Raw genomic sequence first — 21,587 nt, 5'->3', positions numbered from 1 at the left:
GTAATATGCATCCAATCGAATCGTATCGTTCCAAGATATCGCGATACGTATCGTATAGTGAAATTTCTGTATCGTCACACCTCTATTTTACAAGCAGCATCACTAGTGAGTTTGGTTCAATGCCCTTTAACATCCACAAATAAATAGACACATGGTGAAGAATGTTGACACACGACGTGGTTCAACCACAATACATACACTCACATCATGCATAAATGCATGAGTGACATCCTTTCCGGACCTCATTCTATGATTTCTACACTATTGCTGTTACATGCAAGGTTTAATTCAAATTTGTTTTGTCTGAGAAGTGAATGAGTGAATTAAAATTTAAAGTCACATCGGAAGAATGTCTGCAATATCGTGACAGTTTGCTTGATGAAAGTAGGAACATCATATATACCTAAGTCTCTCAATAAGTTATAAACAATCGTGCTCTTTATAAAACAGAACTTATAAGTGACATTTTATGGATAAAAGCCTTCCTAATTCATTATTTCTAGGAAAGGAATAAATTCTTTGCCCATTCTCCGTCCGATTATTGATGTTAGTTCGATGTTTATTTTAATTTTAATTTGCACAAATGTTTTGGCAGTTTATCTTTGTTTTGTTTTCAATCGTGCCAATGTTTCTCAATTTACCAAAGTCACAAAATCGTAGTAAACATCTAAAACCCAGGTGTTGTTATACACTACAAATGTACATTGTGTTTTTCAACGTATTACCGTACTGGCTATAGCTGTTTTCACAAGTACAATGAACTTCGTTTGACAAGGCCTTCAAGTGAAAAGTTGTCCTGTTTAAAGATGAAAGCAAGGTATCAGAACGTAATAATATTTATAGACTGGTAAGCGTTTCTGACAGTTATCGTGACGACAGCAGAGTTTCCAAATTTACGAAGCCAGCCTGTTTAAACGTAACAGAAGTTATCAAAACGTTTCAGAATTATTTCCGTTCCTTGTCAAACTTATCTGAGGACATTGGCGTGGAGAATGCTTAATAAATTACTTACAAATACGACCGTTTCCAAGATTTGGTTTTCCATCTTGTCATGTGGAGAAAGTGTGAGATATATCTAAAACACGGTATTTGTGATGATGAGTTTTAAGCGTGTTCTCTCAGTACATAGAATGTCATTCTGCATACGTTTTATGAAATGCTCCATTTGGAAAGTACTTAGCAGCGGGCACTGGCAGGCCTGAGACCCTTGTTGAGGTATAAACGACATGAAATAACAAAATGACACCTATGATAAACATTTCACAGATTCCTGCATCACTCGTGAAGAATACGGTCACGACAAACGAGGCAGGGGAAGACGTGTCTCCAGCGAGAGAACATAGCATTCATTCCATCCATCCATCCATCCATCCATCCATCCATCCATCCATCCATCCACCCATCCACCCACTCACTCACTCACTCACGCACTCACTCACGCACGTATGTAGTTATTGATTTCCAAAAGATAACTATATTTTGGAGCCCAACTCAAGTCGAGCAAGAGTTATATTGGGCTCCTATTTCTCAGTCACTCGCTCGCTCGCTCGCGCACGCACACACGCACACACACATGTAGATATAAATTTCCGAAAGGAGTCCAACCCAAGTCAAGCAACAATTATTTTGGGTTCCTCTTTCTTACTTACTTACTTACTTACTTAAAGTGCATGCATGGAGTACACTTGATTTAACCTGTTAAAAATTTACACACCCTCATTTCAATACTGAGAAACACGTCAGCACTTCCCTATATGGCGTCCGTATGAATTCACTGGGAATGAGGAACGAAGACTCGTCGTCGTGGTGTTGTATCACTGACCAGTGGATGAGAACAAAATGCGGATATAGATGGCAATGAAATGTGATGACAATAAATACGATTCATAATCTAAATTACATTAGCACTGTCACGTCGGTGTTTTACACACACGTCATATAGACAGATCCGATAAACGAACTGCGCATATGTTTCACATTTATCACAGTACAAAGTTTGACGCCATCTTAGACACCCAGATTTAATGCTGTGCATGTTTATACTATATCACTTTGGCCACATATGGTCGCATATGGTCTGGTGTATGTGATCCTGTTGAATAGAAACGGGATATTCGTCAAACATCCCAATTATGTATTCTATATCGGGATAACCAGTCTTTGGGTGATCACAGCTCAGTGCATTCAGTCTTAAACTGTCCACTCGCACTGCGATTGTATTGAATCCGTGCCTTATTGGTTGCTCTGTGAAATACGTGCGTGAGTCTCTATAACTTAACAAATATACGACATAATTCCAACGTAGCTCTAAACTAGTATACAACATGAGACGTATTAACGTCCAGCACTCATTACAGTTCTAAAAACAACATACAACACCGATACAACATGGACGTTCAAATCCAGAACCACGAACTGGTTCCAGTGCATCAAGAAGCGACGCCTACTTCCGGAAAGACTCAACATGAGCAACAACTGTTTTCAGGAGCAAGGGAATCCTTTGAATCCTTTCTCAGTGACAGGGGTTTGATTTCCATTGCCAGAGAGTTTTTCCTGGAAGCTACCTCCATTATATTGTCTATGAGCTTCTCAAACAGTCGGATGACGTTGTAGTTCTTAGCCACGTCCATTTCCGTGTACGGAATTTCCAAGTGTTCGGCGTGCTTATCTCCCCTTTGTCGCGTCACTTCCCGTTCCGGTGACATGCATTTATTGCCCACCATTATCGCTGATACGTGTTGAGCAGGGCCGTACGTCTCCAAGTCGGCAGACCTGAAACAAGTGGAAATACAACATTGATTGGAATACATATTGTAACTTCTATACATTCATAAACATAAGACATACGAGACAATTTGCCAAAAATTCCAACGAATGTCGTCCGAGATTTGTTGAGAAAACTGTGTGTGAAATACCGGAATCCCTCACATATGACACCCAGGTATCATTCGGAGACAGGACATTTAGCAAGCAATAGGCATCCCCAACGACAATAAATGTGTTCCCATGGTCCCTAATCTAATTATCTACGGGAAATAACTGTTATATATCGTGGCTATGTGGGATATTGAGCTCGTACCTACGGCGTGACGAGCGAGCGCTTTAACCCCAAGTCTATCCCACCACCCCAGTATTATTCACAAGAATGGGGGTGACTCTTGTTCTATTTAATGTTGACTCCGCTGATGGGAAATACAACGGAACACTTGTAAGTGATGCAGGAGAATGTTTACATTGTATTTCACTACACTTATCATAGGCGGATCCAAGAAGGGGGGGGGGTGGGGTTACAGGGGTGTGCACCCCCTTTTGTGCTGAAAGTTTGTTAAATGACTATTGAAATTCGGGACGGCCCGATTTTCAATGGTCATTTAACAAACTTTCAGCACAAAAGGGGGGTGCACACCCCGTCAGTGACAGTATATACCTTGATGGCAGTTTTTAGCGTTACAAGCCCCTGTGCACTTACCAAGCACCCCTGAAGGTCCGGGTTAGAGTGAACCTTCAGTCACACATGCTTGTCGTAAGAGGCGACTAACGGGTTCGGGTGGTCAGGCTCTCTGGCTTGGTTGACATGTCATCGGTTCCCAATCACGCAGATCGATGCTCATTCTGTTGATCGCTGGATTGTCTGGTCCAGACTCGATTATTTACAGACCGCCGCCATATAGGTGGAATATTGCTAAGAGCGGCGTAAAACTAAACTCACTCACTCACTTTACCAAGCAATACCACCAATAAATTTCGTCTCAGAATTCCAAAGGTTTAATTATACAACATATTCCCCAAATAAATTATCAATAAACCAATGTATTTTTAAAATAATTTAGTACTGAAACAGTTTATTATAATACAAAACATACCTAAAACAATTTGTCTTGAAAATAAACTATCCAAATAGAACAATTATTTTTTCTAAGTATCACTTATCAATAAAACACTGGAGTTGAAATTATTTAAATTATTCTTAAGACAATGTAGCTGGAATGTGAGTTATTCCTATAACAATCTCGTTCAAATATAAATTATTCATTAAAAACATGTGTAGCATGATGAAATACATTGAAGGGTAAAATAAATAATACCAAGAGTTTTTTAATGTAATTGAAAATTAAAAAAATATAAACCTCTCACTTTGTCATTTTAATCACCATTCATTCCTGTGATATTGGGTAAAGAGTAGTCTAGTGATGGTTAATTTGTAAATGAATAGTGGTTTAATTAAAAATGGGATAGGAAATGAATTTGCAAACCACATCACCCTTTCCATGTTCGAAATGCAAATGTGTGCCGTAAGAAGGAAGTTTGTTGACAAGATGATACGTCTAACACACCCATCAGCACTTGATTATTTTCCGAAATATTATATTTTGATTTGTAAAATGTTCTAAATCAATTTTTTAACGACAGAACCACGTAGATGTATTGTTTGAGAGTACACAAGTAGGGTTGAGTTTTTATTATACATATCACTACTTCAGATAATTATAATTAAAAATCAAACATAGAATTAAATTAATGTTAGGATCTACTAAAGAATAGTCTTCTGCCTCGCTACCCAACTGCGTAGATCGATGTTCATGCTGTTGATCAATGGATTGTCTGGTCCAGACTCTTTTATTTACAGACCGCCACCATATAACTGGAAAATTGTTGAGTGCGGCATAAAACTACACTCAGTCACTACAAGGAGCCTAAGTTAATGAATTCTTTTTCAATTTTAAGAAAAAGTTTTAAGAAACGTAGATTTCAGTCTGGTCTAGATGTCTGGTCCAGACTCGATTATTTACAGACCGCTGCCATATAACTGGAAAATTGCTGAGTGCGGCGTAAAACAATAAACAAACTATAAACAATAAATAAACTCACTCACTTACACTTGGACTAATACAGAAGTGTCTCACGTGTTCGGTGTTTAGGCGACCTTTGCCTTATGACGTTATGGTGATTGAAAGGTATTGACACGTATCTATATCAGTGGGTGTTCCCGAATAAGACGCGACTCTATCCGATATGTATGACAGTAGCGAGTTAATACCTTGCACAGCAATGGTAACAATATGCGTGATGTACGGTCGCTTGTGACCGTTGGAATTCATACTGTCCTTTTTATTATATAACCTGACAATAAAATACATTTTACCATGCTTTTGTATCAATTAAAAGAACACAAATGATAGATGATGTATGTTAAAGCTGTTGAAAAGATCAACACCTCAACAAAATACGACCCATAGCACCCCGCATGGCACGTGTCTTGGAACGTGTTTGCCACGTCAACTCGTTGGCGTTGTTGTCTGCAAGGACGTCCCGAACAATTCGAGCTGTATGGGGTCTGGCCGTGTCATGCAGATGAAGGATACCACATGGGGGCTATTGTAGAAATGGTAGGACAATTAGGCACAGAATGTCATCCGTGTAACGCTGAACCTGAGTCAACGATGACCAGTGGTGTTCTATCCTGTCCACAAATTCCTCATCAAACCATCAGATCCCCTCCACACCATACAACCCCCTGAACACAACATCCCAGCTAACAATTTCACGTTGTCACAACGTTGTCACAACGTTATGCTTTCGTTGTTACAACGTCATTCTGAGGACTCCCTTATACGTTGTCACCACGTTGTGACCTGACGTTGTGATACGTCATTTATACCCGTGAAGATCCGGGTCAGAATTGGACGTCAGCAATCCATGCTTGTCGTGAGAGGCGACTTCAGGGATCGGGTGGTCAGGCTCGCTGACGTGGTTGACACATGTCATCGTATCTCAGTTGTGTAGATCGATGCTCATGCTGTTGATCACTGGATTGTCAGATCCAGACTCGATTATATACAGACTGCCGCCATATAGATGGGATATTGCGGCGTAAAACAACTAACCAAACAACCAATGTGTTTAGATACGTCTGACATGAATAACTAAACATGTGTTCGTGTTATGTTATGAATATGTGTAACATTACAAAAACCAGTTACTACAGTCAGACACCTCTGTTAGGATCATTTAATTCAATTAAATATACTATTCACACTTTGCTAAGGATCAAATGATGGATTCAACAGAAATCTATTATGTGGGGTCAAATTTGGTTAAAATGCCTAAGCTTATTCGAAGCATGGATCCTAGGTTTCAGTGTGTCATTGCATCTTGTGGATCCCATACCTGCTATTGACACATGTTGTTTATTGTCAATGACTGGTTCCATGATTTGCAAAATGGTTGATTAGTGCCATGAAAACCACTTTTATGGTTACTCGTGTATCAAGTGCATAAGGTTAGATTAAAGTGATTATTTGCCTAATGAGGGGTTACCATATTATTATTTATCCAGTTTTAAATGGATACAATTTCAAATGATAAATCTACGTTTAAGTAAAGTTGTGAATGATCCTTAGCAAAGTGTGAGTAGTATATATAGAACGATATAGAACAGTAGCGCCATGATGTATATCATGAGTAACGGACGAACAATACACGTGGCGATACACGTAGTAATCATCATATAATATCACAGTGGGTGTGCGTGTGTGCGTGTGTGCGTGCTATCCTATACAAATTGTTAATTTCATATACAAAACGTATTTTAAGTGAGGATAAGCATTTCTTTAAAACATTAATGTAATCGTGTTATTTGAAATTAGAGAGCGACAACTTGTCAAGATTGTCTATTTTTGACCCAAGGTTATCATTAATTATGACACGTTTACCTAGTCACACATTTCATATCCCGTGGCCATTGACAAGTATATGTCCGTTTATAGCATGCTAACTGTATATATATCAACATGGATCTATTTCAAGATGTTAGTGAACACGATGTTAGGCATGTTGTTATCTGACACCTCTAAGCCTGGTCAGAGATCACCAACCGCTGCTGGACAAGTACAACGAGGTCACTGAGTATTTGGATTTAATAAGCGTTAGACGTAATGTAAGACAACCTTTCACAACACTTATCCTACTACAAAAGTTTTCATTTTGAAAAGCCCCCGATCTCCTCCGTGGTACAGTGGATGGACTGTTAACCTGAAAATCGATTGTTCGATCCCCGGTCGTGTTGTACCCAAAGAAGTTAAAATATGGTACATGTCGTTACCCTGCCTGGCGCTCGGGGATAAAACAAACATAGTTCGTCTCTGAGTCGGTGCACAGAGTGAGTGAATGTAGTTTTACACCGCTTTTAGCAATATTCCCGCCATATCACGGCCCAGAAATGGGCTTCACACATTGTACCCATGTGGGGATCGAACCCGGGTCTTCAGCGTGACGAGCGAACGCTTTAACCACCAGGCTACCCCATCGCCCCAGGTGTACAGAGTAGGGTATCTACAGTCAAAAGCAACTTGGTATCTCGGTGAGCGTTCATTTCATAAGCTGCCTTAGTTTGGATGCTAAGTTACACGCTCGCACATATTCACACACATGCACATGTGCGAACACCTTGAATATAGTTTTACGCCGCTTTTAGCAATATTCCAGCAATAACACGGCGGGGGACACCAGAAATGGACTTCACACATTGTACCCATGCCATTCAGACGAGCGATGCTAAATACAACACCATTATAATATAGAATAACAAAGGTTTTGATGAGATGAGCTGAATTGGGTTTAACGTGCGTTCAAGGTGTTTACGGGGCGGTGGGGTAGCCTAGTGGTTAAAGCGTTAGCCCGTCACGCGGAATGTCCGGGTGCGATTCCGCATATGGGCACAATGTGTGAAGCTCATTTCTGGTGACCCCCGCATTCTGAAACGCATTCTGCAACTCACCAATTTTGGATATTATGAAACGTCTCCTCCCTTGTGACGTCATACATGAGTATGCACCCATGGGCACCTCGGTAGTAAGATGACGTCAAACTGCGGTAACGCTCTTGTCCTGTAAGTAAACATAGATGTGCTTGAGATGTCAGTATATGTGTTCAGCTGATTCAACAGTGTATGGAATAGTGTAAGGGACGTTGTCGCGTTCTCGCACCATCGTAATCGTGCAATCATTCATTAATGATGAAAGTGCGAAAACACATTAGAAAAAGTTCTACATGAATCAGTCTACCGGCAAAATAACAATGTTATTCGCGCGCTACACTACGTGCCTTGAAGTCAGTTTGTATTGTATACACTGTCATATGTTCGTTTATTTATTTATCATCATCATCATCATCATCATCATCATCATCATCAATGGACCCGTGAAGATCCGGGTTAGAATTGGTCTTCAGTAACCCATGCTTGTCGTAATAGGTGACAAAAAGGGTCGGGTGGTCAGGCTCGCTAACTTGGTAAACACATGTCATTGCATCCAACAGCGTAGAACGATGCTCATGTCGTTGATCACTGGATTGTCTGGTCCAGACTCCATCATTTACAGACCGCCGCCATATAGCTTGAATATTGCTGAGTGCGGCGTAAAACTAAACTCACTCACTCACACATCATCACTCAAGTCACGTTCGGACCACTTATGTGCCAAGATTTGTCAGTTTTTCTCCCACGTCAAGCCAACGCCCGTTATACAACACACTCACTAACTTAGATACCTGTCAGTGTAACGTTAAACACCACTCACTCACTCATCATCAGCCTACTTAGTATATTGGGGCGGTGGGGTAGCCTAGTGGTTAAAGCGTTCGCTCGTCACGCCGAAGACCCGGGTTCAATTCCCCACATGGGTACAATGTGTGAAGCCCATTTCTGGTGTCCCCGCCGTGATCTTGCGGGAATATTGCTAAAAAGCGGCGTAAAACAATACTCACTCACTCACTTAGTATATTGTTGCTGATAATATTGTCATGCTCATCATCATTACTATTATTAGTATCATCACTATTCTTCTTGTTGTCAGCAATATATCCAGCTACATAAACGTCTGGACCTGTAAATACTATAAATCTATCCCCTGCTCCAGTTAAAGCCCAACGAAAACTCTAATATAGTCAACCTCAACGTGATAAAGTTTCAGGCCATGTCAGTTCACATGATCTCAACGTGTTAAATTCCCATAGCTATACAAAGGCTGTGCTTATATGATTAGTCACGCGGGCATCCATTTACGCCCAAACGCTGTACACGCAGTCGTTGATTACCGTCGATCTACAAAGCCAAAACGACGTTGTTCAGACTGTGATACCATATGTCTATCAGTGTCAGTCAAACGGTGAAATGAAATTGTGTACATTTGGTGTAGAATTAATTACTCTATCGAAATTGAACAGATGTTCATTTATATATGCTTTTCTTTTCTTTTCACGTTTGGTCAAAAATAATGTATACTTACTTTTTAGCACTAGTTTAAATAACTTGAACACAGTATTATCTTGAAACACCAGGATTAATGTGTAATCTTCGTAGATGTTGTGAGAATTACTGAGGGAGACGATTGTGCAGATGCTTCTATATTAATCACTTCACCTAATAATGGCACAGAGTCTGATGATGACAGTGGGTGAGGATGATGGGTGAACTACTGACAACATGACAGGTTAATTTTTTATGTTTAAATGAATTGACAAAATCTACGATTGGCTAAACAATCTACCACTGGCTAAAGTTGAATTTATAATAATGTATGCATCTTAATAGAGGGAACTGATATGAATTTACAAGGGAAATGTCACCTTTGTTAAAATATTGTACTGGGGACCTTCGCCCCCATGCACCCTATTAGGGTGCTGAAACATATTTTGCAATTTCTCAAAAAGAATATACAAATAAGTTGAAAAAAACACTCAATTGTGTTCATTATAACCTAATGGTAAAACTATATTTGAAAATAAGCAGTGTTTAAAAAGTTGAGCATTATGGTTTAACCCCTTTGATGCATACCCTATTGTCTTAATCAATCCTTCTTAGATATATGTAAGTCTGTTCTTTGATCTAGTACTTCACTATTGCTTGACATGTAAAAGTTTGTTTGTTATTTTACAAACGCGATTGGGATACGATGCCATGTGTCAACCAAGTCAGCGAGCCTGACCACCCGATCCCGTTAGTCGCCTTTTACGACAAGCATTGGTTACAGAAGGTTCATTCTACCCCGGACCTCCGGGCCGATGAAACAAAGTGTCATAGTAAAAAGTGAGCATGTCCTGTAATTACGATAGTACCCGCCTTTCATATGATGTGACTAATAATGTATGTATTTAAAGGGGCGGTGGGGTAGCCTAGTGGTTAAAGCGTTGGCTCGTTTCGCCGAAGACCCGGGTTCGAAGCCCATTTCTGGTGTCCCCCGCCGTGATATTGCTGGAATATTGCTAAAAGCGGCGTAAAACAAAAACTCAATCAGTCAGTTTGTATTTATAGCCTAACGCCGCACAGTAGTGCTCCTGCCATGCGACTGTTTTCAGTAAACATGGGTAATTCGTGGAATTCGTACACGCAATTAACACTGTAGTTTTAAAACGTTTTATCTTCACTGGTATTTGGTAAATTTGTGCACATGAAAACTCAACCACGCCATTAACAAAGAGGCACGCCTGTATACATGACGTCAATGTAGCATCTGCCATTGTTTGCAGAAGCAACTCAAATTCACAAAATGGTTTCTATCCATATTTACTTAGGTTTAGAAGGTCTGCTGTGCTAACAACGCCGAATATTTGGACAATGCAGAACCGTGCTGTAAGGGTTGCTGTAACAGAATATGTAAAAAATGTTAATGTAAAACTGTGGTGAACCTCGAAAGATGCAGAGGTGACAAGGGCTCTCGTGTCCGTTTATAAAAATGTTGAATGGGTCCTCGCTCTTTCAGATACGAATTAAACACAAAGATTCAACTAGTTGTAAATTTTGTCTAGTCATGTCCGTATTGTTAAGCTGAAAGGCCGTGAAGGGTAATATATATGAGGTCATACATGATCATAATTGAAAAGATGGGTTCTAAATAACTTCGAAAATTGTCAGTGGCTTTGAAATATGAAATATGTACTGGTTGTCTGAGGTCTTGTTTAAGATGCCAATGCATGACTGATCAAAGGGTAAAAACGCCTAGTATTTTCCTTTTCAATAAAACTGAGTGAATGATGTTTTATGTCAATCAGCAGTAGTCCAGTTGTGTGACGATGACCAAGTAACGTAATGCATGTATTGGAGTCAAACCAGTGATTCGAGCCATTGGGGGACACACAATGAGCAAGATCATCGAGGTAAACCAATTGTTTCTTTCTATACATATGTACCGGAGACGAGGACAATATGGCTACTTCATATCCCAGAGACGGTTGTACCGGAGACAAAGACAATATGGCTGTTTCATATATCAGAGACAGTTGTACACGAGGCAGATAATATGGCTGCTTCATATCCCAGAGACAGTTTTACCGTAGACAAAGACAATATGGCTGCTTCAAATCTCACACACAGTTATACCGGAGACAAAGACAATATGGCTGCTTCGTATCCCTGAGACAATTGTACACAAGACAGACAATATGGCTACTTCATATCTCAAAGACAATATGGATGCTTCATATCTCAAAGGCAATATGGATGATTCATATCCCAGAGACAGGTGTAAGGAGACAACGACAGTATGACTACTTCATTTCACAAAGACAGTTGTACCGGAGACAAAGACCATACGGTTGATTCATATCACTAAAGAAGTCATATTAATGATAAAGACACATTGGTGTATTACATAAGCTATGTCCTTAACTGACAAAATTTCACCGCATGCAGTCATAAGTTATTTTGATTTACAGCAGCAACCTGTTACTGACATCGTCCCATAAAGTCTAAAATAGGCGTATGCTTGCTAGACGTGCATGACTCAACAGACCCATAGGACTTAATATGCCCGTAGTTGAAAACCTAAACGGTTAACGGGTACAATTGATTGTTTAAATGTGTATTGTGTGTTGTGCCGGGACATTACAAACATTACAAACATTACATACCAGTAGACTTCAAAATGTTGAACGCCAAAAGAGGTTACTGTTCTGCGAGTCAGCCATGATGCTTCGTTTGAGAATAGTTCAGAGACATCATAACTTTACAAATATCTACGAATAAATATATGATTGGGTTAGTGAACTATATCGCATCTTTCACGAATAGCTGATCAGTATAAAAAAAAAAATCTATGAAATGATATATGACCCTTGGATTGTCTGGTCCAGATTATTTACAGACCACCGTCATATAGCTGGATTATTGCTGCGTGCGGCGTTAAACAATATACAAACAAAACCGTTGTCAAGCAAGCGTATATACCAGAGTATATAACTTCCCAGTGTATACTCTGTTGTCCTATAATATCTTGGCTTCATCCGTTCATTGTTATCTTTGTACATTAATCCTATCCAATTGGTTTCTTATTATGTTGTTATTCTTGTACATCACTCCACCCCCACTCTTGGATTTGTGTACACAATACATTGTTTTCTTTATGCATTAATCCAATCTTATTGGCTTCGTAATCTTATTGGCTTCGTAATCTTATTGGCTTCAGTATTATATTGTTGGCTTCGTAATTATATTGTTATCTTTGTACATTCTCCCTCCTTGCATTGTGTAAACATGTTTTATCTATATATATTCACTCTTTGTACTGATTCAGTATTCACCTGATGAAGGAGCAAGAATTAGCTCTGAAATGTCGTGTAAAGAATAAAAAGAAGTTGTTATCCATAAAGTGTCATGTATTCAAGCGTGGAGCACTAGAGCACAGAAAAGACTTGCGTACATCTAACAGGGAATAATTAGGACAACAGGGTATACATCAAAGAGATTAATTAACAACTACATCGTTTTTGCTTTATAGATCGACGGCCGGCAACGACTGCGTGTACAGCGTTTGGGCGTAAATGGATGTACCCGTGACTAATGATATAACTATGTAAGCCTTTGTCTAACTAAGTAACACGTTGAGAGCACTTCAACTGACAGGACCGTTCGGCTAGGCGAGCCAACAACGGTCCCAATGCATCAATATCTTCTTTTCTTCTTGCATAATATTGGTCATAATTGTGTGTAGTTTCTATATCATTATTTATTGTCATGTTTACATATGATATGTATGGCTAGCAGAAAATATAGGCTTCCTCCCAGATAGCATTCGGACGTTGGCATAACGTTGGCAATGTTGGTAACACCATTGCCAACGTTGGGCCAACGTCTGAATGCTATCTGGGCTTTTTGTACCTTAAATGTTCAAATATATCAATTATAACGCGAGACCTAACATCGAAGTGTTATCTCCTTAAATAACAGGTAATGTTGATCTTGTAATAATCAAACGAAACAGCCTAGTGATGACATGATGTCTTTAGTGGTCTTGAATGTCATGGTTACCTCGAGAATAGTCGGTCTTGTTTGATGTGGAAAGCGTAGCTAATTCATAGCGTGATCGAGAATCAGCAGATGTCATTTTAAAAAACCCACACATATGTACTTGACAATGTGTAACACATTTTGACCTTCGAGGAAAAGGTATGGCGCCACTTTAGATTTATTCGTACTGGATATGGCCAAGTCTTGTTGTTAGAAGGAAAGAAATTTATGGCCAAAATAGCGAAGTCCGGTCCTCTGGCGTACCCACCTGAATCAGAAACTGAAGAGTGTGTGTTTCCTATTCAGATATGTGTATGAAGAGTGAGAAATATTTTTCAAAAGACTGTTTGACTCGAGGGATGCTGTCAGCATTACATCTGTCAATTTTCCCTTTATGTCAGGCAAATTCAAGCAAATCGAGCTCAAGCCGAAATCTTCAAAATGTTTGGGGCGGAGGGGTAAACTAGTGGTTAAAGCGTCCTCTCGTCACAACGAAGGCCGGAGTTCGATTCCTCACTTAAGGGCAATATGTTAACCCCATTTTTGATCCCGTCAAGAAGGTGCCAAGTTTGATATTGCACAAGGCGGCTTTAAAACCAACTCTCACGCTGACTTAAATTTCTGAGGTACTTATGAACATGTTTTATGAAGAACATTTTATGGCATGTGGAGAACCTTTCACATTTGAAGGATCAGTGACCAAAATGATGTCCGATGCAGTTCCCAATTTTCATTTGTACCATATATTTGCATCTTGTTGAAGGATCAGAGACCAAAATGATGTCCGATACAGTTCTCAATTTTCATTTGTACCATATATTTTGCATATTGTTGAAGGATCAGAGACCAAAATGATGTCCGATACAGTTCCCAGTGTTCATTTTTACTATATATTTGCATTTTGTCAATGACAGAACCGCACGTGCTGATGATAAATTGGGAATAGCACAATGGATTCTTCTTTCATAATTAATGAATATGGATATGACTTTGTCACTTATATTGATATATCTATGTTGAATATGTCATTTATTTATAACAGTGATGATATGGTAATAGTCATTCATGCTGTCATGAGCAATGTTCGTCTGGAATTAATAATTCATGATGTTCGCCATTGCACTGCTTTAATGATATATTTAAAAAGAAATTTATTCTGTCAGTGTGTCATGTGATGTTGAATACATCTCGGGTCAGCAAAAGAGGATGTTCCATGGTCTGCTGCACATTTCGCTTTACCATAGTATTTATAGTCTTCAAAAAAGTAGTGAAACTTCATATTTAATTTACGATTGAAAAAATGGAAGATATGTCGCAGTCAGTCAATGTTATGATAATCATGAATGTTTGAGAGTGCATCACCACTTGCACTTCCTTATGACCATAGTTGTTTGTACAGCAATCACTCATGAACGATGACGTGAAATTTGCATGTGTACGATTTAATTTTTTTAGAATAAACAACAAACAAAAACACGGCTAGAAATACTAAATTACTAACAACTGTGTGATACAAGATGATTGTCAAAATTAATGGTGTACAGTGATTTATCAACCTTCTTAAAAAACGTCAAAATCAAGAATGACACCCCAAGTACGTGTATGGGAGCTACTGCGTTGTGCACGTGCATCTTGCATCCCATACGTTGTGTATAGGGGTGGTGATAAAGAGGAAGATGTCTGTCTTTGAAAAGTTTATTAACGCTTATACTTCCTATCCAACTACTATCCCTACTTTTTAAAGAGTAAATTACAACTAGTTTGTTCGTAGTATTTTCCCACTGGTGATCGTTGTCTGACACGTACGAATGCCTAATACTTCCACTTAATAAAAAACCTTTCAATGAAATTTTTGTTGTTCGATTATCTTGTCTAAGCTTTGGAGTTTGTTCTCCTTATTTAAATCATTCATTCGTCGGTTCAAGTATTTTCTCGTTACTTCGATTATATTCCACTAATTTAGTGGCAGCATTAGAATTTCGAAGACGCAAGGTTAGTTCTGAAAACTAAACCGTCACGTGGTATGAGAGCTTAATTGTTAGCGTCCTCCTTTTAACGGAAAAAGTAACGGTGTCTTAGTAATATTCTCAAACAAACAATCAGTAAATATCCGAAAAACAAAAAAATCGGTAAAAATGCCAAAACGTTATTCACAATAATAGGCGGGTATTACTACCTGTGTGATGTCAGTTATGACGTCACGTTTATGTAAATCATGCTTCTGGCATTATCAGATCAATTCTAATGGTAAAAAATAGAATAGCGTTCACGTTTGAAAATATGTATTTTAATGTGTGTGCTTATCAGTAGTAGTAGTTCCATGCACAACTCAGAGAAACTGGTTTGCAAATTACTCTTGCCATCTCCGATAAAAGCGTACGGCCTTTGTAGAACATATGTCACAATGCTTCGTTAAATATTTATACACCTCTGAGAACAAAGGATTGGCTCAACAAGTCCAACTCTTTATCCTCTGTCCTCAGTATTGTTCAATCCGTTCTCTTGATCTCGTAGTTAACGTAATGCTATTTGGCCAAATGCACTAATATATTTAGTTGACGAATATCAATTCATAGACTAAATATTTCGATATTTCAGGTTTAGTGTATCCACACGTTTTTCTTATTCTTTGCGTCAGTTAAGGTTCGACTTAATGTATCTCTATATTGTTACTCGTCCCTCTAAATATATCTAGCTGAGGAATAATAATTCCTCATCGATTAAATATTCCGATATTTCAGATTTAGGGTATTTGAACGTTTTTCGGAACCTATGTTGTTACTACACCCAAGCACATCCCTTACGTATTATTTTTCTGGTTCCTGAGAAATGCCTCAAATAATGTTATTCAAGTGCATAATGACGTATAATACAGGGCTTACCTCCTCCCCTAAATGTGTTCAAGGCGCTGAGAAAAGTCTCTTAATGTTCACCATTAAATATCAGGAAGAATGTTATTACTCGATTTCTTTGTCGTTTATACGAGGAAGATTTGTTCTGACCGATTGCAACCAACACCAAGAGGAATTAATTTGTTATCATGAGCAGGTGTGAGACAAGGCTTTGTTCTGAGGCGTTCATTATTATTTCATAGTTCTGATAAAGTGTATGTACCCGTATGCATTTTACCGTGTTCATCAAAATATATATTTTATTCTAACTTGATGTCATTAAAACTGTTTCTTATCTAAATACACACAGCAATATAACAGTATATTATACTTAGTTCATCGCCGATCGTCGTAGTTGTTGTTGTTGATGATGATGACGATGATGATGATGATGATGATGTTGGTATCAATAATATACAAATGCCACCCGGACAAAGGCCACCCGGACAAAGGCCATCCAGACAAAAGTCACCGGACAAAAGCCACCGGACAAAAGCCACCCGGACAAAAGCCACCGGGACAAATGCCACCAAGACAAATGCCACCAGGACAAAAGCTACCGGGACAAATGACACCCAGAACAAATGACACCTAGGACAAAAACCTATTTTACCATTACAGAGAGGACAATTACCACCCTTTCTGACTTTAATGATTTTTTTATAAGATGTAAGTAAGGAGGGCTGATTTTAGAAATTCTAAGTATACAATTGTTAAATCTTTTTTAAATTAAATATACGCAAATTTTAAGACACAAAGCATCAATTAGGGTAGACCATATAAAATAGTCACTACTACATGGTATATCTGTCTATTTCACTTCCAATATGGATAACCAAGTAGAATATGTTTCATCACAGAAAGAAGTAAAGAAAGTTCATCACAAATAAAAGGACATCGCTATGTTAGACACAAGAACCTTTGGTGTTGTTAGCTATCATTATGTGATGCGCCGTAAGGGAGAGTGTAAGGTGTCGATGAAGGTATTGGATGATCGCTTGACTACGAAGTTGTTTTGGAGAGACTTAGGACACATCCTACCATGCATGACGTTTTGCCCCTACTCCTCGAGACGGCGGCATCGGTGGTCAAGGACACAGAGCGTGAGCCCACGGAACGGAAGGGAGAGGTTCGATGCCCTGACCCTGTCACACTCACAGACGTTAACGTGTAGTGCGTGCTGTTTCGCTGACAAGTGCTCGACATCAAGGCGATGAAAAACGTCTAGTCCGCTTGGAGTCAAAATAATGTGTCTGAGTTGGGTAACACTGTTCAACCGAGGCCTGGTTTTTTCATGGTCAAGCACAATCAAATAAGCACAAGCAGCGTTCATTACGTTCATTACGTAAGTGCATTATTCACCGACACATCGATGAGATCACAGAGTCATGTAACTTGTTACATATATTATATATAATAAATGTTAGTATAGAGCTATGTCGTATTGTCGTGAGTCTGTCAGTCCAGCTGTTTTAACTTCTAGAAAGAGGTAATCTACTACTTGAACCTATGTGTCACCTAACGTATACTCACCGTGACGACTCCTGGTTGGAATACGTCCTCATCAGAATATGTGTGTCTTAAGAAGCGACTTTATTGAGTGAGTATGGTTTTACGCCGCTTTTAGCAATATTCCAGCAATATCACGACGGGGGACACCAGATATGGGCTTCACACATTGTACCTCGGTGAGGAATCGAACCGGATATTGGGCGTGACGAGCGAACGCTTTAACCATTAGGCTACCCCACAGCCCCAATGAGCGACTTTAAGGGAACGGATGGTCAAGACCTACAAATGGTTTGACAGTGTGCCATCGAACTCAAACGAATTTGCTTATTATATTAATCACTGACGTTTATGGTCCCGAGTCTATGCTGCAACATTCTGAGTGCGACGTTAAACAATTAACTAACTGATTAAGGCACGGTTATTGCAAGGGTGGCATTAAATTACCTGATCTAACTATCCTTTGCAATTGTATCAACCCTTGGCAACGGATCAACACGTCTACACGTTCCTCGTCTCGTGTTACAGGTATCATTTTATGAGCTATGAGGCATGAGGCAACAAACGACAACTTTCATTCTTTATCCTCAAGGGCTATTTCAGAACATGCTGGCTTTTTCGTGAATCCTCCGGTTATGTCACTGACATCCACATAATTAGAACGTTTTTGTTTTGTCTGTTTGTTTATATTTTACGTCCAATAACCAAGATAACTTTCATTCTTTATCCACAAGCGCTATATCAGAACAAGTTGACCCTTCTGGCAAACTCCCTGGAACCGTCAAAGATTTTCAGTCATCCATTCATATAATTTGTTGGGTTTTTTTAAAATTGTATTTTGCGCCTATTAACGGAGACTGACAATTCTCGGACGTGAGCGTTTTATTTCAATACTGAGTAAACCATTAAGTTGATATACCTGCTATGTAATGAGCTTTTATGTTTAACTTGTGATATGACCAAAAAGAAACAGGTGGGTCTCAAACTTATTTATGTTTAAAGTTGCCTTTTGACACGCCAGCTAAAACATAATTAAGATGATGATGATTTCAGCTTCTCATTTTGTAAGTTTTGAATATTAATTTGAATGCATCTTGATGAGTTCTACAAAATACCATAAACATGCGAACAACGATTGGTGTGATAAACTGTCGAAACCGCTTTAGTAATATGAATGAATTTTGCAAATTACTACCTACCTCCAGTGTCTGTTATTCTTGCTAATATGCACTTTTCATTCCTGTTGACTTCAATTTCCACATAACCATTCCTGTTAGATCGCGCACAGCAGCATCTGACAGAACCCTCCTTTTGTTTTCCAAGATAATTCATCAGGGTACTCTTGCCCACACCGTAGTCTCCCAGAAGGATGATCTTAACGTTGTAGTCGTAACGAGACATGTTTTTGTGTGATATATCCTCGCTTCTCCAGATTCAAAAGCAGACAGAAGACTTGTTTCATTTACGCGAAATCCTACGACCTATGGGAATGTTTCCATTTTCAAGCCGACACAAAGCAAAGCCAGAATTCCACGTGTGTATCACATATAGAAATAAGCTGTGCACAAGCTTATTCAAACTAGTTGCCGCCCCTTTGGTTTTTCCGCGTTTCCCGTTAATGAAGCGGGACAAAGTGGTGCACCTTGTTTGATTCCAAGCACGCACGGCGGTTTTTGTTAAATGTTAATCATCCGTCCCAGCTGGTCACAGGTTGCAAGTACAGCAACCAGGTAAGCAGAGCTCTCTCTCTCTAATAAAGAAATCTACCACAATGCCATATGTCCGACCGCATGTATTAATTACCTCAAAGATGTATTCCGAAACACTGTCCATAAGAGAGTGCGCGCGTATTCCTTTCAGGTAAGAGTCAGCTATATACGCAACTTAAATATAAATAACACAATCTGGCTGTCTAATTGAACAAGGAACGTTACCAATCACGTATCCACAGTTCACTAGCTGGTCAATTAATAATACTCAGCAAATTCAATATGTATATATGCTCCGAGTTCCAGGCACGTGTTCCGCATGTGCCTGTCAAACGTTCACAACATCAGATATGAATCCGTCTATCGTTGGCGCGCTGATTTTGTCTGTTGTTGATAAAGCCATGTCAGGTTACAGGTTGTGTTACTGGAGTATAGTCCTATCACAAGACTCGGGGAGCTCGATGCAATCTTTCGAGTCTCATCAGAGCTATTTTAGTCCCAGCCACCGCTCTTGTGGTGAGGCACTCCAGTGTTATTTATACCTGGGCTAAAGCCTCGCGACAGAGGGAGACGTGCTGCCCGGAGGTCAGAGGTTGTGTCAGTCAAACTTTAGTACAGATGAGATCTCACCTGCCTTCTCCCTGTATGGAAGTGAAATAGGAAGGATGGCTTTGTTGACGGAGGCCTCTTCCGTTGACTAATGTACAGAGTGTTATAATGGCTTTGTGATTATAATGTATATCCGAACAATAGCGACTGGCAACGTGGTAACGCCACCTGACGACAAGATCGATTGGTCAACGGGCGGTTATTGGGGGTAATCACAATGCACTGGCAATATATATGCTGTACATCACAGTGCAATTAGATTTTTGGGGGTGGGGGTGGGGAGTGGGGACCCTAGAGTGGATTTGCTAGAGTGAAGGACACAATGGCGTCACCTTAACTATATGACCAGTAAGTTACACAAACGCGTTTAACTGGGCTGATAGGTACGCTGTTAATGCTTTAAAAATTGAGTGAGTGAGTACGGGTTTACGCCGCTTTAAGCAATCTTCGAGCAATATCACGGCGTGGGAAATCAGAAATTGGCTTCACACACTGCATCCATGTAGCGTAAAATTTGAATTCCAGGGAAAGAAAGAGGTTTAGTAATATGGGTTTGGGACACCTATTAAACGTAGCGGTTGTACATAAATCTTTTGAGAGTGAGTGAGTTTAGTTTTACTCCACACTCGGCAATATTCCAGCTATATGCCGGCATTCTGTAAATAATCGAGTCCGGACCAGACAATCCAGTGATCAACGGCATGAGCATCGATCTACGCAATTGGGTTACGATGATATGTGTCAACCAAGTACACTCTCCCAAAAAATGAAACTCATAGGTCATATTGCTTCATTAATTTCAAATAGTTTTCAAAATTAGTGTAATTGTTATAATTTTGCACTTATAATGCTGGTTTGTGTATATGGAACGAATGCACAACGCAAAAACGCATCTTTGGAACCTTTAATCAATTTGCATGAAAATGTCATCCAGAAAAACTCTCAACAAATCAGAAAACTAAATTCTCTTCCTACAATAATATCTCCCTTCGCAGATTCATTCACGATTGTGGAAACAGAGAAAGTTTTGAATTACGACCATTATCCACCTCAATCTTTGACTAAATCATGAGCGGCAAGATAAGTAGTTAAATACGCATATATAGTGAGTGAGTGAGTTTAGTTGTACGCCGCACTCAGCAATATTCCAGCTATATGGTGACCGTCTGTTAATAATCGTGTCTGGATAAGTGTAACACAATAGGCCACATGCCGCTGTGTTGGCCCATGACACTAATCCAGTGAGACAGACGCACTATTTCTCTGCCACCTAGCTGACCGGTGCGTGTCTGGCTGAGAAACTATATTTCACTAAAAAGTCAGGACAGGGTCTTTCGAACGCTTAAACAATGTCACACCAGACATTAACGAGGGAAGTGATTCATGTGGTGGATAGAAGCAGGATCAAATGCATCGGACACTGTACTGCCCACTGTCCCTCCAGACTGACCAGGATATGACAAGTAGGAGACCATATCTCACTAGAAGTTAAAAACAAGGAGTTAAGAAAACTGACGTGAAACAACACACTGAACATTGGCCACGAGGATGATTAATCTAGTGGACTTAGCTGGATCAACCTGCCAGATT

The 21,587-nt window shown here is 39.5% G+C and overlaps 1 protein-coding gene across 1 annotated transcript; it reads right to left on the bottom strand.

The window, feature by feature from the left end:
- Positions 1-2,007: 2,007 nt before the first annotated feature.
- LOC124268449 (ras-related protein Rab-3A-like) lies at positions 2,008-19,918 on the bottom strand. Its single transcript, XM_046703413.1, has 3 exons — positions 18,879-19,918; positions 7,778-7,886; positions 2,008-2,772 (listed from the first exon to the last, which is right to left on the bottom strand). Exons 1-3 carry the CDS (start codon positions 19,078-19,080, stop codon positions 2,460-2,462), a joined length of 624 nt encoding a protein of 207 aa, XP_046559369.1. The 5' UTR covers positions 19,081-19,918; the 3' UTR covers positions 2,008-2,459.
- Positions 19,919-21,587: the final 1,669 nt, after the last annotated feature.

This window comes from Haliotis rubra, unplaced genomic scaffold, assembly GCF_003918875.1.
Source record: "Haliotis rubra isolate DU_JTF1 unplaced genomic scaffold, ASM391887v1 Scf101, whole genome shotgun sequence".
NCBI lineage: Eukaryota > Metazoa > Mollusca > Gastropoda > Lepetellida > Haliotidae > Haliotis > Haliotis rubra.
The sequence above is the reverse complement of the archived record's forward strand: the minus strand, read 5'-3'. Positions and strand labels throughout refer to the sequence as shown.

Coding starts and splice junctions, on each gene's coding strand:
- LOC124268449 (XM_046703413.1), bottom strand. CDS start 19,080: ATGTCTCGTTACGACTACAACGTTAAGATCATCCTTCTGGGAGACTAC. Junction 7,887..18,878: donor AAGAATAACAGACACTGGAG/GTAGGTAGTAAT, acceptor GTTTACTTACAG/GACAAGAGCGTTACCGCAGT. Junction 2,773..7,777: donor TTTCATAATATCCAAAATTG/GTGAGTTGCAGA, acceptor CACTTGTTTCAG/GTCTGCCGACTTGGAGACGT.